The 20,215-nt window shown below is 40.7% G+C and overlaps 1 protein-coding gene across 1 annotated transcript in view; it reads right to left on the bottom strand.

Moving 5' to 3' along the window:
- Positions 1-14,105: 14,105 nt before the first annotated feature.
- The window catches only part of lmo1 (LIM domain only 1), a gene marked incomplete at its 3' end in the record, with an annotated part of 20,174 nt that continues 14,064 nt past the window's right edge, over positions 14,106-20,215 (bottom strand). The window contains exons 2-3 of the mRNA XM_083891541.1: positions 17,969-18,094; positions 14,106-14,211 (exon numbers count right to left, since the gene is read on the bottom strand). Of these exons, the coding sequence (XP_083747667.1) occupies positions 14,106-14,211; positions 17,969-18,094 (232 nt within the window). The remainder of the gene's footprint in view (positions 14,212-17,968; positions 18,095-20,215) is intronic.

The following is a 20,215-nucleotide window of genomic DNA, read 5'->3' as shown; positions in this document are numbered from 1 at the left end:
GGCGTGATAAAGAGACGGTGGCGGCGACTGACGAGGTTCACTCAGAGGCCGTAGTGTAAGAAGTCTCATATTGAATCGCAATATGAAAAGATTACTCAAATGCCAGGCAGTGTCAGTGTGAGCCCAGAGATCTGCATCGTAGTCGATGACTAATTGGATTGCTTTGTGCCGTTAAGTAAGCCTTTTAGCACTTTCACAAGACGACTGTCAACATGTCGGCGCTGCGCTGACGGTCCTCTCCAACACGTATTGACCATTTGCTGTAGAACTAAGAAGCCTCTCAAGATTCAGAGCTCCCCACATGGTGGAGTGAATAGATTTCGTTTAGCCTTTATATCAGTTATAGCAAGAGCTGATGAGATGATGAAATCAACATTTTAACAAGCTGGATGATTAAAGGTGGAGCAATAAGGAGTTGTGCTTAACTTAGTGAATGAGATCAGGTATTATCACTACACTCTTAGATAATAAGGGTTCCAAAAGGGTTCTTCTGCAAGGGCTGAGGTTCTACCTGGAACCATTTGCTTCTGAAACACCATTTTCCCAAAGAAAGGGTTTTTCAAGGGTTCTTGGTAACACTAATGGTTCCAGTAAGAACCATTTAATCCAGAGAACCCTTTAAAACCCCTTTCCTGTATAAAGGGTTTTAAAAGGGTTCTTGGTGGAACCCTCCAAACGGTTTCCAGCCCTTTGGAAACCCCGCAAAAGGTTTCCAACCCTTTTTGGCTCCAGGTGGAACCTTTCATAAAAAGGTTAGCTGCATTAGCGCCGTTAGTGTGCCTACAGTGGAACTGGAGTGGTCTGTTTATTATTAAAGGAAAAGAGCAGCGCTACAAATAACGTTAGCGTACCTGTCTACTGCTTATGTGTATGTGCCTCTGTTTTTAAAGTTCAGCGTTACTTTAGAGACTCATTTCAACAATCCGGAGTCACGTAAACATGACGTCATGCACGTCTTTTTCCGGCCAGTAGTCATGGAAACACGGCGTGCGTTTAACGTGCGTAAACGCCGTTAAACGCTGTTGACGCCGTTAAACGCTGTTGACGCCGTTAAACGCTGTTGATGCGTTAAACGCTGTTGACGCCGTTAAACGCTGTTGACGCCGTTAAACGCTGTTGACGCCGTTAAACGCTGTTGACGCCGTTAAACGATGTTGACGCCGTTAAACGATGTTGACGCCGTTAAACGCTGTTGACGCCGTTAAACGATGTTGATGCCGTTAAACGCCGTTGATGCCGTTAAACGCTGTTGACGCCGTTAAACGCCGTTGACGCCGTTGACGCCGTTAAACGCTGTTGACGCCGTTAAACGCTGTTGACGCCGTTAAACGCTGTTGACGCCGTTAACTTTTGACAGCACTACTCTTCTCTAATCTTGACGTATGTCCAGATTAAAAAAAAAAAATGGTCACACTTTAGATTAGGGAGCACGTATTCACCATTAACTAGGTGCTTACTAACATATTATAGAAGTAGCATACTAGCCCTTTATTAGTAATCATTAAGCACGTATTAACACCTTATTCTACATAACCTTATTCTACCTCTATTACGACATGAATTTAGATTTTTCCTACATACGGTGTTAATACGTGCTACATGCTACTTATATGCATGTTGGTAAGCACCAGTGTTAGCGTAAAAAATCTATTCTTCTCCACACGCCAAATACATGTGACTTTTTTAAGCGTATACGAAACCAGCCTTCGATTGAGTTTCTCCTCTCGGGCGTACGGTGCATTTCTCTGGTGTCGCGCTCCTCTCTATTCTCGGGTTCTGAAATAGTGACAGGATCTTCATAAAAATCCAGGCCTTGAAGAGCCTCTGAAATGTCACTGATCCATTGTGCTGCTGCAAATATGCAGGTGGCCCGACTTTAAGGGACAAACCGTTTCCCCGCCAGCACAAAGACTCCCCCGAAACAGCCTCTCCGCAGCCCAGCAGGCCTCGCACTGTCACCGAGTCCTGCGATTGAATTGAATGGTCCACAGATTACTCAATTATTTCTTATATACCAGGCCTTCCATGGCAGACTAAATGCCTATTATTGGACGGACTCAGACTAAAGGCCTATTATTGGACGGACTCAGACCATAGGAACTTATTACATGTGTGACCTTTTAAAGCCTTTCATCGTGATGGATCTCAGGTGAGAATTTTACTGGAATCAATTTTTATCTGAAAGCTCGATGCTTGCTCAACAGCCCAGCGCTGTGTGAAACATTCTATTATATATATATATATATAAAAAAAAAGAGAGGAGAGACGGAGCCCTTGACTACAGGAAATGGACGGCATTTAAAAAAAAACTCCAAATGCCTTCATGTCCTTACAGCTCAAATTAAATAGACTTTGAAAATAAAGGGGCTGCAGGAACGTGCCTCGTAAAAGCATTGTGCTTCATCAAGGTAGAAATACAAAGGCGTAGCCGCTTCCCCCCCCCGAAGGCTCACATCAAAAGGTGCATCCCACTTTGTGAGCTATTTAATCAGTTAAAACACAGATGGTCGGCATGCCGCAATTAATTAATCATATATGAGGCGTCGTGTCTGCGAGCTGGAAAGTATGTCAGTGCTACAGAGATCTCATTTGGATTTCATTGTAGCTACGTGTCACCGGAATAATTGCTAAAATATGAATAGAAATAGCTCAGGGATTAACGCTGATATAACGCAACTGAGTTTAAACCGCTGGACTCCCTCTTTTTATATCTTATTATTGAGCGGTTACTTGCGTTACCTGTTTCGCGCTCGCGCACAAAGATGCATGAGCCAGTGTAGCGTGGCAGACTTTTTTGATTTCTGAGCTCATTTTCAAATTTTATACACATACGCGATGTTTGCGGCGCAATACGTCGGCGCGTGTATACTTATAGGAGCATGAGGAGACTGCATCAAAACAAAAAGATCATCAAAAATAATATACAGTGCACTTCCACTGTGGATCATCCCTACTCAACAAGGTGATGTGCTTTCTCTGCCCCCCCCCCCCCCCCCCCCACACTCCCCACTCCCCGCCGCCGCCATCCTCTATCTCTGTTCTTTATGGAAGGAGAAAATTGCACATGTAATAAAATCCAATTTTATATTTCATTCTGAGAACAACAATAAACGCAAAACAAGCAGTAAATAAGCTTTTCAAAAAGCTGATTACCAAAGCAATTTATTCCCCAAGTCTAGCGCTGCTGTGTTGAAGCAGAGCCGGGCCTGAAATGTGAAGGGGCCCCACATTCCAAATCTTCTCTTCCTCGAGCTGTTTGCCTGCCGTGTTATTAGCTGAGCTGCTTGGTGTGGAGCCAATCTGATCAACTTATTTGACTATATAATGGTCTGGCTCCCACAGAAAGCTGTTAGAAAAGATTGTGATTGAGGTCATCCTTGAATCCATCATAGCTGCATTAACCGCTACATATATTACCAACGAGGAGACGGAACAGCTCTCAGCACACAGAACTGCTGCTATGTCTTTTAGTTCATATGCATGTGTATATACAGATATAAACCATGTGTTCATTCATGTCCAAGCATGGTTGTCCATAGAGTCACTTGGTCCTTTGTCAAGTTGTAGTGTTTCACTGGTAGAGCTGCAACTAATGAATACCTCTCCCTTAAAATTTCCCCTTGGTTTGGACTGTTAATTCCCCTCATGGAGGGAAGTGGTATTGGGACACCACTATGTGCAAATTAGCGTAGTGAACGTCACAAACGTGCTAACCTACGTCACATGTTGACAATTGTACCGGTGTAGCGTGCTACTATTTTCCAGCTGTTGCGTTGCCTGTTGCATTGGCTGTGTTTGTTTTTCTCCGTCCTCGTAAATCTGACAAGTCTGGGGGTATTCGTGTTCAAGTGACACTGAACAAAAACTGTCAAAAACACTGACAAAACTACCCAGATGTAGCAGAGCAAGCTAGCGGCTATTTGCCGAACGTTTCGAGAGCGTTCGAGAGAGTATGCCCGTCGTGTAGAGCTACGTGACGGGCATACTCTCTCGAAGCACTCGGCAAATAGCCGCTAGCTAGTTAGCTAGCTGCGTTTGTAAATCGTCAGTTATTTTCTGACATTAGGGTTCAAAGCTCAACCGTCTTTTGGATGTATATCAAACTAACATATTCCAACACATTTAGACATTGTAACGTGCTTATTTGCGAAAATATATTACAACGAAAATGTTCCTCGGCAGATTTGGCCGCCGTCTTTGTTGAAAGCATCATGGGTCATTTCATCTTCCACTTCTTTTTAAGCCCACATCGGAGCTCACTACATTTTGAGGGTTGATTATAAGGGCAAAATCGCACTTCCCCTTGCTCCGACCCTACATGTAAATGCAATAATTTAGGGTTAGGGGAGGTATTGGGGCTGGGCTTTAATCAGTCAATTATTTTCACGATTAATCGAGTAATCGTTTGCTCCATAAAATGTCAGAAAACGTTAAAAAATGTTGATCAGATTGACTTTTAATGATTTCTTTGTTTTAAGAAATTAACAATTGTTCATTCTAACTCAGGGACAGTGCACATTAATAACATTTCTGTAAATGCGCCAGAATTAGCCAAGAGGCTATTTTTCATCTGTTGACTAGCATTCACGCTAAAGATTCACTTTATTAGGTATACTTATTCAACTGCATGTATACAGTCACTTGGCAGCAAGTGGTGCGTCAGAATAGGAAAGAAATGTGATTTAAAACTGCATTTCCTCATTTTAATACTAAATATAAAATTGCATTCAAACCATTGTCAAATGACTTACACTGACGAAGCCCATCAGCTCGACACAATTCAGCGTTTCGCAGAATAGTGATCTCATTACACGGTGCCTCGCGACGCACGGGAAGTAAGTGATTTGTTTTATGTGGAAGACAGACTGAGGTGCACATGTAGTAAAGGGAGGAGGCTGCACACAGACTGCAGTGTGAATAAAAACAGAGAATAAAAGAGCACATGAAAAGCAAATTGTAATGCTCAGAAAATCTGGTCATGAGGCAAAATGACTTCTTGTTGATAGAGGTCAGAGGTCATACAGAGCTCATATATGCAGAAGACCATCTCTCAAATCCGTTATTGGTTGCAGCCTTTCAAATATCCCAAACTTCTGATGCTAAATGTTCTCGATCGTTGTCACTGAGTATTACTTTAGGGTCACGTCACTGTCAGGGTGAAGCGTTTAACGCGGCAACTTTTATTCACGTCGTATAATTCATTTACAGTGAACTCCGTGTGTTATTTTCAATGTGTCGGATATTTACGGACTATTTAATTAAAATTAGAACGAGACGTCGCTAATGAATACCGTTTAGAGATGGAAGTGTATGAAAGGCGAGTGTGTTCCTGTGCTCTCTCCTAGTATCACTTTAGAAGCAGACGTTTGCCTGGAGCACTCAGCCATGCTAAAGGAAATGAATGCAGTAAATGAAGGCCTGCTCTGTCTTCACCTGCAGGACTGATGTTATAATTCCTCGCTTCCTCATCTCTTCTTTTAGGTCATATTTCTATATCGTTGATGTAATATTATTGTGTTACTCTTACGTGTTGGTTGAGATGGTCGATGGGAGGGATTATGGGTGTGTGTGTGTGGGGGGGGTGTGTTTGTTCCTTGTTATGTTTTTATCATGTGTAGTATGGAATTGGATTTGTGTCAACACTTTTCACGAAGCAAATAAAATATCAATCATTCAAAAATATTGTATTTTATCGTGAAAATATACTTATTCTTTGCGCTCCATCACTTGTTGTTTGCACTCCCTCATTTGTTCTTTGTGCTCCTTCACTTGTTCTTTGCACTCCCTCATTTGTTCTTTGCACCTCCTTATTTCTTCTTTGTGCTCCTTCATTTCTTCTTTGCACTCCCTCACTTGTTCTTTGCGCTCCCTGATTTCTTCTTTGCGCTCCTTCATTTCTTCTTTTCACTCCCTCATTTGTTCTTTGTGCTCCCTTATTTCTTCTGTTTTTCCTCATTTGCTCTTTGCACTTCCTCATTTGTTCTTTGCGCTCCCTCATTTGTTCTTTGCGCTCCCTCATTTGTTCTTTGCGCTCCCTCATTTGTTCTTTGCGCTCCCTCATTTGTTCTTTGCGCTCCCTCATTTTTTCTTTGCGCTCCCTCATTTGTTCTTTGCACTCCCTCATTTGTTCTTTGCGCTCCCTCATTTGTTCTTTGCGCTCCCTCATTTCTTTTTTGCGCTCCCTCATTTCTTCTTTGCGTGCCCTCACTTGTTCTTTGCACTTACTCATTTCTTCTTTGCACTTCCTCATTTCTTCTTTATGCTCCCACATTTGTTCTTTGCGCTCCTCTCATTTGTTGTTTGCACTCCATAATTTCTTCTTTGCGCTCCCTCACTTGTTCTTTGCGCTCCTGATTTTATCTTTGCGCTCCCTCATTTGTTATTTGTTCTCCCTGATTTCTTCTTTATGCTCCCTCATTTCTTCTTTGTCCTCCCTCATTTCTTCTTTGCACTCCCTGATTTCTTCTTTGACCTTCCTCATTTCTTCTTTGCGTGCCCTCACTTGTTCTTTGCACTTCCACATTTCTTCTTTATGCTCCCGCATTTGTTCTTTGCGCTCCCTCATTTGCTTCTTAAAAAGTGTTGTTTTGAAGCTCCTTTTGTTGCGTTGCTTTGTTTGAAAGGTTCGATTATAAAAAAAGTCTGATTGATTGATTGATTGATTGATAATGTCCCTGTTATCACACACTCAATATGTCTTACAAAAGTGACTAAAACCCCCAGCTTACAGTGACACTGTGGTGTTTTAATGAACACAAAGTGAAGATGCACACTAATGTGAACTTAGGAGTTTTTGTTTGCAGCGAGGCATTGCAGATATTTTAAATTAGGTGTGGCCAGAATGAATGAGGCAAAAGTAAAAAGTCTGCACAATATTTTTTGAATATAAATTGAGGAGAGAATGTTGTGTGGAGATTATTCACAGTTATATAATTTTTAGCGAGAAAACCGGGCGCTTCTCATTTTGGTCACTTATCCGTCATTGTAAAGGTCTGTATATTTCACTGCTGGTGCAGCAGCTTAGGGGATACATTTCAAAGCAGCAAATAAAAACTGGCTAAACTTCCAAAATTAGCACTTCAAAGTCAAACATGATTTGCAGCGAGCGAAGGGGTGGAAGCAGTGTGACTGTGAAACTGCGTATGCAAGAGCCTCTGTGTGTGTGTGTGTGTGTGTGTGTGTGTGGTGGAGCTGATGTACAGAGTTCAGCATTAGGCCTTAGAACCAATTTCTAGGCAAATTGGTTTCATTTAAGAATGAGATCACAGAGTAAGCAAACCTCTTTCAGGGCAAGTTCATGCATCTGTAGCCATTTATTTCAGTTTTATATGCATTGCTCGGGCAGAGGCTGTTTTTGTAGGTAAGAATATGCATAATCTTAGCCACGGGCTCCGCGCTACAGCTAACGCGTGCCCACGTTTACCTGCCATTACCGTGAAGTTAAACAGTTTCTCCCCCTTTTTTTTTTTTTTTTTTTATTGCTTTCTGTCAAAAGGTGCTTCAGCAGTAATTTACTGTTTTGTTTTATATACAGTGTTCCTCGCAGCACTGTTGTGGAAACGGCGATAATCAAAGCCACATGTGACTAATTGCCCTCACCAGTCTGTGGCACATGGCTCACACGGGCCCATTAGGCATCAATGGAACATGTGTTGGGTGTGTGTTTTTTTTTTTTGGGAGTGTGAAAATCAGTTTCTTTCTAATGGGAATAATATTTCACCAGTTGAGTTCAACACAGTCAGCATCTGTGTCACCCTTTTGTTATTGATTTAAAGGGACACTGTGTAGTATTTATGGGTTTATATGAACCCAAAATCCACCTTTTTACACATATTATGTGCTCCTGCATTGTCTAGTCGCTGTATAATAGTTTTTGTTTCATTTTCGTAGTGTTTCAAAAAGTCATGTTAAATAACGTGGTCCCGGGCCGCGGTTGCATAGACACTGTTAGCAGCGAGACGCCATGTTTCTACCGGAGCCTGTAAGGACAAACGCGAGAGAACAAATCAAGCGTCGCTTTACTTGTAGCAGGAAGTCCCGCCTCCACTCTCTCCGCTTCCTCTGCTACGGCCGCGGTAGCTCCGCCCTCTCCCTCGCCTCACGAACCTCATCTGCTGACACGGAGAAAGATGACGAGGACGACATTTGACCGGCCGAGGACACCGTAGCGATCAGGGAAGGGAGGGGGTGAGCAGAGGAGCAGTTCTGTGTTGTAAATGTCAGCCTCTCCTCTAGATGGCACTATAAACTACTTAATTCACCTTTAAGTCTGTACGTTTACAGGTTGGCATCTGTAGAAAACACGTATATAATTACACATGCATCATCATCAGCTCTTTGTCGTTGTGAAAATATGCAGCAAAGGTTTTAAGAAGATTTTGCAAATCGTTGCCTCGTGCACTCGAGCGGAATCTTCGCAGATATTCTCTCTAATGTCAAACATTCACAGATGGATTTGAAGAATAATGGCACATTACTCAGTCTCGGATATTGAGACGTTTGCTTCAGCAGATGTGACACACGCCACCTGTGAGCAGGAAATGTGCAAACATGATGAAGACTGGTGCAGTATTACAATTACTGCAATACTTTGCAATAGGGCTGCACAATATTATTGAAAAGATACAACACATCCAGCAACAACAATCCAGATATTCATCAGATATCATTTATTTTTCAATAATGCTTTGTTGTTGGATTGGAAATTATACAATAAAACAATCATTGTTTGCATAGGCTTCTGTATTCTATAGAATCTGTATTTTGGCAGCAAACCCAAAGCAGAGTTTCCATTTATGCATTTATAAATTTCATCTATTGTACTGTAAAGGCCCTTGTGTTACATTTAGCATGGTTTAATGGAAGAAACAGAAAATACTTACCCTTAGGTAAAATGAAAGTGAAATTAGAAATGAAAGTTTTTTGGCATTAGAGCCTTAGAATAAGCTGTGAACTTCATGCTAGGACTTTGCCTTTCGTTGTCTGCCATCTTGCGTTACCACGTTCTAAAATCACCTCAGTGGACGTGCGTTGGGCGTTTTGAGGCGGAAACTTCCCACACAGATACATATTTAAACCAAAGACGAAGAAGGAAACAGTGAAGAGAGTGGGTAGAGGTTTTTCTCGTATCCAAGGACTGCTGTAGTTCTGTAGACGCAACTTGGGAAAGGTGGAGGTGAGCGGAGGAATACTCTGGTTTTTACTCTCTCTGCAGTCTCACCATCACTACTCACAACTAATTTCATTTTTTTTATTATCATGCATACAGGTTGACCAAGTTTGCCAACTGAAAGTAAGGGTGTCATGTGATCTGAATGTGATGCAGAACATGCTTTCAGTATTCCTTTCTGTTCTGGAACAACACATTCCAGACAATAGTGTATTCAAATGTCTTAAAGGAGACATAATCAACTTTTTTAATCATTTTAATACTTAATACCCTAAAAAAAAACTTGAGAGTGCAGGCGAGGGCAAAAGTATCCTGAAGAGCGGAAGTCTGCAAAGTGTTCTATTGTTGGCTGCACGGTGCAGCACAGAGTTCCACACAAACTTCCAGCCTCAGAGGATTTACATTTCATATATGACGGCGATGTGCCGGCGAGAGTCGGCAAATGATGGCTTTTCCAAAATGCTAACTGCTGTTAGCTGCCGTTAGCCTCAGTGACGCTGGCGTAGTTTCCTGTGTCTCATTTGCATATTTAAAGAGACAGGCACTCAAAAGAGAGCGTTCTGAACAGGACTGTTTTGTTCAGGGTGATTGAACTGCTGTGGTGCTTCATCCTTGAGGTATTTTGACCAAAGCATGTCACAGACATGTTCATTAGGACACCAGGGAGTTATGTTGCAGAAATAGGCTATAATATGTCTGCTTTAACCTTGTTGTGATGTGTTTTCCTCACTCCAGCTCTCCATACTCTGCCACGTCCAAACGTCGTTTCACTGAACGTATGAAAGCGCAAACTTGACATTTTCCAATCTACAAACACCGTGTTCAGCAGCTTATTGTGGGACGGAAATGATTGTCCAGAGCTGTCACGCTGATAACAATTATAATTTTCCACACAGCAATAATGAGGTTGATTCCTCGCCAAGAGCTGGACGCCGACGATACGCGCTCATTTCGGAAAAACACAACGGCGGAGGAGTTGTTTTGAATATTACCTGCAGTAATCAAAATTCATAACTTGCTATCAGTTCCTTCCGCCCCAAAAAAACTCTCATCCATATAATTAAACGTGTTCTAATTTGTCCTGTTGCATTGTGGACGGATGGGAAAGTGAAACGCGCGGAAATTTGCGAGGTTTCACCCAGAGTTTTTGCCAGCGTTTGGTTCGGTCCGGCCTCCTCGAGGTGTCTTTTATCCCGCGCTCGCTCTTTATGACCGTGCTCTGCTGACAGCTGTCCCTGTGTCAATATGAATGTCTGTCAGGAGAGATGATGCATCGCATGAATCCGGGCAGATAATGAGCAATAGGGAAGGGCACTTTTTAACGCCCCCCTCGTGCGCGACATACGATGCAAGCCAAGCTAATTAAGCAGATGCCATAATGCAGTAATCAGGAACACAGAGGAGGTTAGAGAATTCACAAACTTGAGTCATAACGCGGCAACATTTGGTGCTTAAGAACTTCCCCACTAACGCAAGCAGATGGGGATGCCAAGCTGCAGTGAATGTGTTTGTGCGTTGTAATTCTGGCTGAGCATAATATATATGTGTGTGTGTGTGTGTGTGTGAGTCACGTCTGTTTCATGCCCATGTGTTTCATTACAGGATTGGTGTTAAAATGTGCTTTTGGGGTGTGTACACTTGTATATGTACAATAAACTAAAGCCTGAATGTGTCTCTGTGTGTGTGCGCACACACTTCTGACACTGTCTGTGTGTGTGTGTGTGTGTGTGTGTGTGTGTGTGTGTGTGTGCCTGTTCTTGTACTTGCGGCATACTGAGGACCAGTGAGGGTTTTTAAACCAACAAAGTGAGGTCATTTTTACAGAGTGAGGACATTTTTGGCCGGTCCTCACTTTGTTTTCATTGAAATCACTTCCTTAGGTTGCTATAACATGCTATACTCGATTTGTCCAAAAAAAAAAAAAAAAAATTGGACGACATAGTATGTATGACTTGTTTTGTCAAATTTTGGACCAAATTAAAAAAAAAAAAATTTTCTTCAACTTTTGGATGACATAGTATAGTATGCCTTTTCTGTCAATTTTTGGACCAAAAATTTTTGGTCAAATTTTTTTTCTAATTTTGGTCGACATAGTATAGTATGACGTTTTTGTCCAATTTTGGACCAAATTTTTTTTGTCAAATTTTTTCAAATGTGGGACGACATATTATAGTATGACGTTTTTGTCCAATTTTGGACCAAAAACTGTTGGTCAATTTTTTTTTTTAAATTTTGATCGACATAGTATAGTGTGACGTTTTTGTCAAATTTTGGACCCCCCCAAAAAAAATCTAAAAACTTTTTAATACCTTTTTGCTCTGGGGCTCCACCTGCAGACATTTTATGGTACTGCAACCAGTAGTTCTTTATAGATGTCATTCATGAAGTAGATATTTGTAATTGTGTTGATTTATAAAGTGGAAATGCTGGTCCTCGCTTTGTCAGCAACCCAGTCCTCAGTATGCAGCAAGTACAAGACTGTTTGTGTGTGTGTGTGTGTGTGTGAGTGAGAACTTACAGCTGGGGGCAGTGTTACCTGGAGAGGTGGTTTCCTCATTATTTTCCCCCCAGAAAATGAGCAATCAGCCATATTGCGTGCGCCCTGATTGTTTCCCTCTGTAAATCAATCCAGGAATTGCAATTAAAATGTTCTCTTATGTGGTATAATTGATGTCTACCTAATCCTTTATTTGCACACCTGCCGGTGAGTCTGAATTTTTAATGAATTTCTAATTAATGCTCTTTGCACACTTGATTTATGTGTTAGCAAATTATATTGCTGTTCCGCGTCCTGCTGCTCGGAGAGAGTGCCGACAGAGTGTCACGTCTGGGCCTGAAACCTGAAGTTTGTTTGCTTTCTGCAGAAAGGAAGAAGGTTAATTTGTGCATCTATAATAGAGCAGCGGAGGCTCGACAAATTAAATATATCCTGTTGGCCGAGATCCTGATTTTCATGAGTAAGATTCAAATATTAATCCATCAACATCGGCGACTGTGTGTGTCCTCTTGGATCATACTTGTACTCATATTTGTGGCTCTTGCATCAGCAGGGCTGTAATTTTTACATTAGAACAATTATAACATCCCACTAAATCTGAGCTCCAGTGACGTAAGATGAACGACCGCACGTCTGTTTGGTTTTAAGGGTCGAACGTGTCGTCTGCTAAAGCGTGATGTCACCGTTCCAGAGTGAAAGCAAAGGCCGTAGAAGTCCTCTTTTACGCTGACGTATGGTATAAAGCCCTTAAATGGATAACCATGGATAAAATGATCTAAGAACCCTTCGTTTTTATGAGCTCTGGCTGTTTGAGTTCTGAGGAGGAAAAAAAAAAATCTAAAAGATTGATTCGGTTTGTTCTCTGTAATTAGACGCCATTGTTTTACAATGTCAGAAAACATTTTTTTTTTTTTTTGAGGTTTTCGTGTCAGACTGAACTGAAATCTTCAGCTCCAGCTTGAAAAAAAAAAAGGACGACGTAACATCGTAATTGAGATTATTATCAGCGGTGGATTAATCTATAATGAAATAATTGCTAGTTTCTGTCCCAATTGCTAAAATAGGTCAGGTTTATGTGACTCAATTAAAAGAAAGTATAAATTAACAGGAGTAGTGAGAAGTGTACATGAGTCATATATATATATGTATATATATATATGTGTATGTATCTATATGTACGTGTATGTGTGTATATATGTGTATATATATGTATGTGTGTATATATGTGTATATATATGTGTGTGTATATATATATGTGTATATGTGTGTATATATATGTGTGTATGTACATGCATATATATATATGTACACATATGTGTATATATGTGTATATGTAAATATGTATGTATATGTATATATATGTGTATATAAGTGTATATATATGTGTGTATGTATATATATCTGTATATATGTGTATATATATATAAATAGGTGTGTATGTATATATATGTATATATATGTTTATATTTATATATGTATATATATGTATATGTGTATACATCAGACATGACCTCATTAGATAAACAAACTATAAGTCTTTATTTTTTAAATGCATCTCTGCACCTCTGTCTCTAATTTATTGGCACTTTAAATTTTTTGGTTTCACCCACTCACCGCCTCATAATCAGATGATATATGATTAGTGAGTTATGGATCACAGAGGGCAGCTCATCGTCTCTCTTTCACGACAACGACACAGTTTGGAGAAGCATTCTTTTATTCCAAATAAAATCTTATTTAGTCCATTTTTAAACAGCATTTTTCTAATTCCGTCAGTGCTTTTGCAAAATGTCATAAAACTTGTTTCGTTGCATCACGTTTTTTAAAGACGAAGGAATTCAAATATATTTTTATTTTTATTTTTTTTTCTCCTGCAAGGCTTTTTCTACCAGCGCGGTCGTTGGAGACATGATTACATATCGACACATGGGTTCACCTCCTCCAACAACTTTGGTTTTGGTACAAGAGAAAAAAAAACTCACTATGAACATTTATGAATCTTTAATTCACACTAGTAATAAAATTGCATTACATTTCATAAAATAAATGTTCCAGTTTATATATACAGAGAAAACAGACTGTACATACCCTCCGATTAACCATTTCTAAAAGGAGAAGAAAAACAAACCTGAAATCAAGTTTCACAAAACATACAAGCAATACAGTGCTCAGCTAAGCAGGCACAACTGTACATCAACGTTTGTAACTGCTCAGTGTTGGGGGGGGGGGGGAGGTGTGGGTGGGAGGTGTGGGAGGGAGGGGCAAAAAGTTGAGAACATTTACAATAGAGTCCTTAGGGACCGATAAAGGGGTCTTAAAAAGTATTGCAGGCAAGCAGACGGACGCTTGTCTCTTTCCGAGTGCAGCAGAACGTCCATCCTGTGTGTGTGTGTGTGAAGAAGCGTGGAGCTGATTGTTGTTGCCGCCGCGAGTTTCCGACTATTGAACCTGCGTCTCGAAGCTGCCGTTGAGCTGGCCCTCCTCATAGTCCATTTGACACAAAATCATGTTGTTTTTAAGGAAAAACTTGTCCCCCACGCAAAACCTGTGCACAGAGGAGAAGCAAAACGCGAGCGAAAACGGGTTAAAAACGCAAATACACAGCGACTGTTTGCCTTATGATAAAGAAAGGGTGAATTCCAATTCCTTGCTTAACGCTAAATCTCAAAAATGCTCTCCCTCTAGTGCAAGTGCTGTCCTGATTCTCCGAAAAATTAAGTTGAGGGTCAAGTTTAAAGGGCTGTATCGCCCTCAATATTGAGATTTTCCGAGACCACCCTTGGGAGCAAGGGCTACCCAGAATGCATTGCGTGTTTTGACATAACAAAGATAGCAGCGAAACGAGTGTGATACAAGTGAAGTATTTTCTTTGTTAATAGAGATATAAAAATGATGAAAACCATTGTATTATCTTAGTTAAGGCCCATATTATGGATTACTGACGTCATTGTTGCGTAACATTTATTTTTATTTTACGATCTTTTGTCAATAGTCGGCCGGTGTGGTTTACTTTTCAATAAGTCGTGGTGTGTGGTAACTGTCAGCTGAATATGTCCGTGGTTGTGGTATTTTTGGGCCAATATGCACGTTTATTTTTGATAAAGTATCACGTCGCCGTCATAAAAATCGTACACATAAACTAAACCGCACTTACAGTCTGCAATGTGTGTCGGCACTGAAGTGCACTCATATTTCTTAAATAAAAATAATGTTAAAACTTTAGTTTGGGCTCACCTATACAAATTTGTTGTGTTTTCCATTAAAAGTCAGATGTTTATGCATCAAAAGAGTTGCAAAATGGATAGAAAATATAGTCAAGACATTGACAGATTAGAAATTATGGTTTTTTAAAATTCAAAATAATTTTTCAGCCATGTTAACATCATTGCACAATGGTTTTCAAGGGTTTTCTAATCATCCAATAACCTTCTAACACCATTAGCAAACACAATGTACCATTAGAACACTGGAAATGTGCCTCTATACACCTATGTACATATTCCATTAAAAACCAGACGTTTTTACCACATTAACAATGTATAGAGTGTATTTCTGATTCATTTAATGTTATATTCATTGAAACAAAAAGTGCTTTTCCTTCAAAAATAAGGACATTTCTAAGTGAGCCCAAACTTTTGAACGCTTGGATCATCAACAAAAGTCACTTTGGAATTAGCAGCGTTTCTCAAGTGTCTAAGTAATCAACCAATTGATTATTTGAAAATGGCTTTAATGGGTCAGGCTGATTAATTGGTCTCACCCTAATTAAAAACCTCAGACATTAGTAGTGGCACCCGCTCCTCAAACTGGCGACCGCATGACTTTCAAAAACACAGCTCTTGTCCAGATTGAGTTCGCTCTCACAGACCTTATGGTTCTAGAGTGTTTTTCCTCTAAAATCTGAAATCTGACATTTACAGGAAATATCCACAATGGGACCAGGAACAAGTGCTTTGCTAGTTCTACGTGCCGCTGTTTGTTGCTGGGACACACAGCGGAGACACGGCTAATGTGATTGAAGGGAAAGCGAAGATAAGAATAGTCAAGTGTGTAGCCACTGCCTTATTAACGTGCCGGTGTGGTAAAACAGTCACGGCCGTGGCAGAGCGATGCCAGATGAGGCCCGGCCTCACGACTGCCAGCTGAGTACAGGCTGCGCTCGTAATTCCCTTACAGCAGGTGTTCACTATGGCAACTGAACGTGGCCTGTAGAAGGTTAATGGGCTTGTGGTGTGTGAAAGAACAGGGTCACGGCACCTCTGACGACGCTCTGCTCCCGGAGAGGTGCCATTACTGACGTGGTGTATTCACGGAAAAGAGCAATATTTGGGTACGACGCACTCCGCGAACATCGCGGCATACCGTAAAGGCTTTGTGCTCGCTCCAATTTCCCAATAGTTTCACCGTCGCTATGGAAATACCCAGTGATGTAGTCTATGTGATATGCAGGTGTAAAAAAAGTATACAAAAAGGCCAGGATTTCGGGATATGATACTTAAAAATGGACATTCATACACTATTCATACTCGTGTAATATGTTTTTGCTAGTGCTGGGCACGCTAACGCGGTAACGGCGTCAAATTTAAAGCACATTAAATCATGACGCATTTCCATGGCGACTGACCGGGAAAAGACGCATGCGACGCCATGTTTGCATGCTGTTTGCCAGTTAGCTCTGTTAGCTGAGTTAGCTCCTTTAGCGCCGTTAGCGTTAGCCTACAGTGGAACTGTAGCGGTCTGTTTTACAAATAACCAGCGTACCTGTGTTACTGCGTATGTGTGCCTCTGTTTTTAAAGTTTAGCGTTACTTTACAGACTCATTTCAACAATCTGGAGTCACGTAAACATGACAGTTAGCTCCGTTAGCTGTATTAGCTCCTTTAGCGCCGTTAGCGTTAGCCTACAGTGGAGCTGGAGCGCTCTTTTTATTAAACAAAAAGAGCAGTGCTACAAATAACCAGCATACCTGTGTGCTGCGTATGTTCGCCTCTGTTTTTAAAGTTTAGCGTTAACTTTAGAGACTCATCTCAACAATCGGGAGTCACGTAAAAAATGACGTCACACGCGTCTTTTTCCGGTCAGTCGTCATGGATAAGTGTCATGCGTTAACGTGCGTTGACATTGACGCTTTTAAAAACACTAAATATAATAACATTCATCATATGCATAGTCTTTTTGTAGGTTATCGTGCTGCTGCTCTGGCAACCCAGGTATTACGTTGACGCTGTTAACGTGCTCAGCACTAGTTTTTTTTTGGCAAATAAAGAATAATGACGACTGTTGTTTTCATTAAAAAACACTAAATATAATAAAATTCATCATGTGCATAGTCTTTTTTGTAGGTTATCGTGCTGCTGGTCTGGCAACCCAGGTATTACGTTGACGCTTTGAAAGTGCTCAGCACTAGTTTTTTTTGCAAATAAAGAATAAAGATGACTGTTGTTTTCATTAAAAAACGCTAAATATCATAACATTCGTCATGTGCATAGTCTTTTTGTAGGTTATCGTGCTGCTGCTCTGGCAACCCAGGTATTACGTTGACACTTTTAACGTGCTCAGCACTAGTTTTTTTCCGCAAATGAAGAATAATGACGACTGTTGTTTTCATTAAAAAACGCAACATATAATAAAATTCGTCATGTGCATAGTCTTTTTGTAGGTTATTGTGCTGCTGGTCTGGCAACCCATGCTGACAGTTTACCCACTACACCTGGAAATACCTTCTATACATCGCGATGCATTCAAGAGATCTTGCAAATTCCCTCACCTCTGCTGCCACCTTGTGGTGATACATGCACTGCAATTTAGGTAGTCTAAAAGAATGCAATCGTGAATAAAACCTTGTTTTTGTATCTTTCTAATAATAGAATCACTCACAGTTTCCTGAACTGATCGGCTTTTTATAATCAAAGGAATAATCTACATATTCACAGTCGTCGCTGCTCAGGGAGACTTTGCTGTTGCTCCAGTTTTGGCCTAAATTTTTCTTATTTATCTTACAAAGGACAAACTGCTCGTACTATGTCACAATAAAATATAATTAGCTCCTTACAACAACGTTTATCGTGGAAGGAAGACGACCACGATTTAGTCTTTATTTCCTCTCAGACTCAACTGTGGTCTCAAGAATATGTAATAAGATAGAAAAAAAAAATCTGTTGCAGCAGAGAGCTTTGTCAACAACTCCTCATATTTAAGCCATAAGCAATTTTGTCTCCTCGTTTCGCATTTTCTTTTAAAGGCAATTTTGTTATGCAGTTATGATCCACCCCCCCCCCCCCTCCCCCCCTCGCCGTTCTTACCTCTGGTTACAAAGCTGACAGGCAAAACAGTCCAAATGGTAAACATTATCTCTGGCTCTCATCACCATTTCAAAGGCTGGGATCAGTTTACTGCAGGCTGCACAGTTCCCCGTCGTACCAAAGAGCCTGAAAGACAGAGAGAGAGAGCACAGACGGAGGATTAAGCCACCTTCGCTTTACCTCGATGCAATAAAAGAGCAAACAAACAAAAAAAAATGACCCCGACGGGAGGAACAATGGCAGAAAGATGCTGCAATGGGAAAGGGAAAGCGGGACAAAATGGAAATGTGCAGAATGTAATCTTTCCCTGGCAGCCACTCTGTATTTCGCCTTAATGAGAGCAACAAACGTAGATCTTAATTCTTGACTAATGATCTAATTAAAACGATCACATGGTTTTAATCTCCTTCTTCAAAGAATTCCTCCGCATGCACAGAGAAAACAGGTCTGAGGCAAAGCGGTTTTTATTTCGCGTGCGCGGTCGAAGTCTCGAGCCTTTTAAAAACTAAAATAGCACACGATTCAAGTTTATGTTCCGACCAAAGTCAGCTGGGTTTGTGTTTTTTTTTTTACACACGAGAGTTCTGTCATAAACATGATCGGCTTCAAGGAGTCGCACTCAACCCCTCCTCCATCGCTCTTTTTTTGTGTTTTTGTTTCATCCAGAAATGATTTAGAAGCAATAGTAACGTGCGAAGGAACCTTGAAAAGTTAACGTGAATGTTTTGCAGTGAACAGAATTCACATTTTTACAATTTTTTGTTGCGTTTTCCATTAAAAGTCAGACTTTTATTCATCAAAATTAAGGACATTTCTAAGTGACCCCAAACTTTTGAACGCTAGTGTATACAGGGGCATCATAAATAGTAAATAATAATAATGATGATAATAATAATAAGGGTTGTGTATGATAGAATAATACTGTCAGGTAGGTAGGAAAAAATTAGTGCATCATGCTTTATGTACATACTTAGAAATAAGGGTTCCAAAAAGCGAAGTAAACAATAATTATTCAACTAGTCATTTAATAATTATTGTTGCAGCCCTACACTCTTAGAAATAAGGGTTCGAAAAGGGTTCTTCTACAAGGGCTGAGGTTCTACCTGGAACCATTTGCTTCTGAAAAACCTTTTCCCCAAAGAAAGGGTTTTTCAAGGATTCTTGGTAACACTAATGGTTCCAGTAAGAACCATTTTGATCCAGAGAACCCTTTAAAACCCCTTTCCTAAAAAAAGGGTTTTAAAAGGGTTCCAGGTTGAACCTTTATAAAAAGGTTCTACCTGGAGCCAAAAAGGGTTTTCCTATACTCGTAGAAAGTAGAACCATATAAGGTTCTTCGGCTTGTCCTTATTGCAGAACTCTTTTTGGCTCCAGGTAGATCCTTTTTATAAAACGTTCTACCTAGAACCCTTTTAGAGGGTTCCACCAAGAACCCTTTTAAAACCCTTAAAGGGTTTTTCAGAAGTAAATGGTTCCTGGTAGAACCTCAGCCCCTGTAGAAGGAACCTTTTGGAACCTTTATTTCAAAAAGAGTTCTCCAATGAGGACAATCCGAAGAACCTTATATGGTTCTACTTAGCACTTTTATTTCTAAGAGTGTATATTTACTCTCGCGTCAGGATCCTGTAGTATCTGACTTCACCATCGGGTGGCGCTACAAGTCTGGACGCATTCCTACCAAAGTAGAAGAGAACGATGCCACAGCTCCCTCAGAGACGCCTGGTTCGAGGGTTGCCAGGTTGAGGCTCGGGACGACTGTTCTTGGCAACGACTTCTTCTGCTGTTCAAATGTTTTTTACTACTTGGTGAGCTGGGCTTAATACTCCACCTAGTGGTGGGACGGAAATTCAGTTTGCAAAACGATAAAGTTCACAAACAGAGCCAGTAGTTCTTCTTCTCTCTTCTCAAAGCAAAGGAACCCCAAATTCTTTCCCCAGTCAGATTTACATTTTCACTTTCCAAGCTTCAATGTTTAATTTTTTATAAGATTCTCAAGCAAAGATGGATTCATATATTCCGCAACAAGAAAAGTGCTCCACTAGAGAGGATAAGGCAACAACACGCTGCCACTCCAGCAGTATATGTTAAAGCGGAACTAGACCGGAAGTTCCTATTAACGCTGTTTTTTAGTGTGTATCTGCGTCATTACCTTGTTTATGAAGCCCTGAAGGTTCTAAACAAACAGTTCAGCCACTGCTGAGAACGCTGTGTTTTATTGTAATCTCGGGCTCAACGGGATCTCTGAAA

The sequence above is a fragment of the Microchirus variegatus genome (genome assembly GCF_963457635.1).
Source record: "Microchirus variegatus genome assembly, chromosome: 6".
Classification (NCBI taxonomy): domain Eukaryota; kingdom Metazoa; phylum Chordata; class Actinopteri; order Pleuronectiformes; family Soleidae; genus Microchirus; species Microchirus variegatus.
This window is presented reverse-complemented; position numbering and strand designations above follow the sequence as displayed.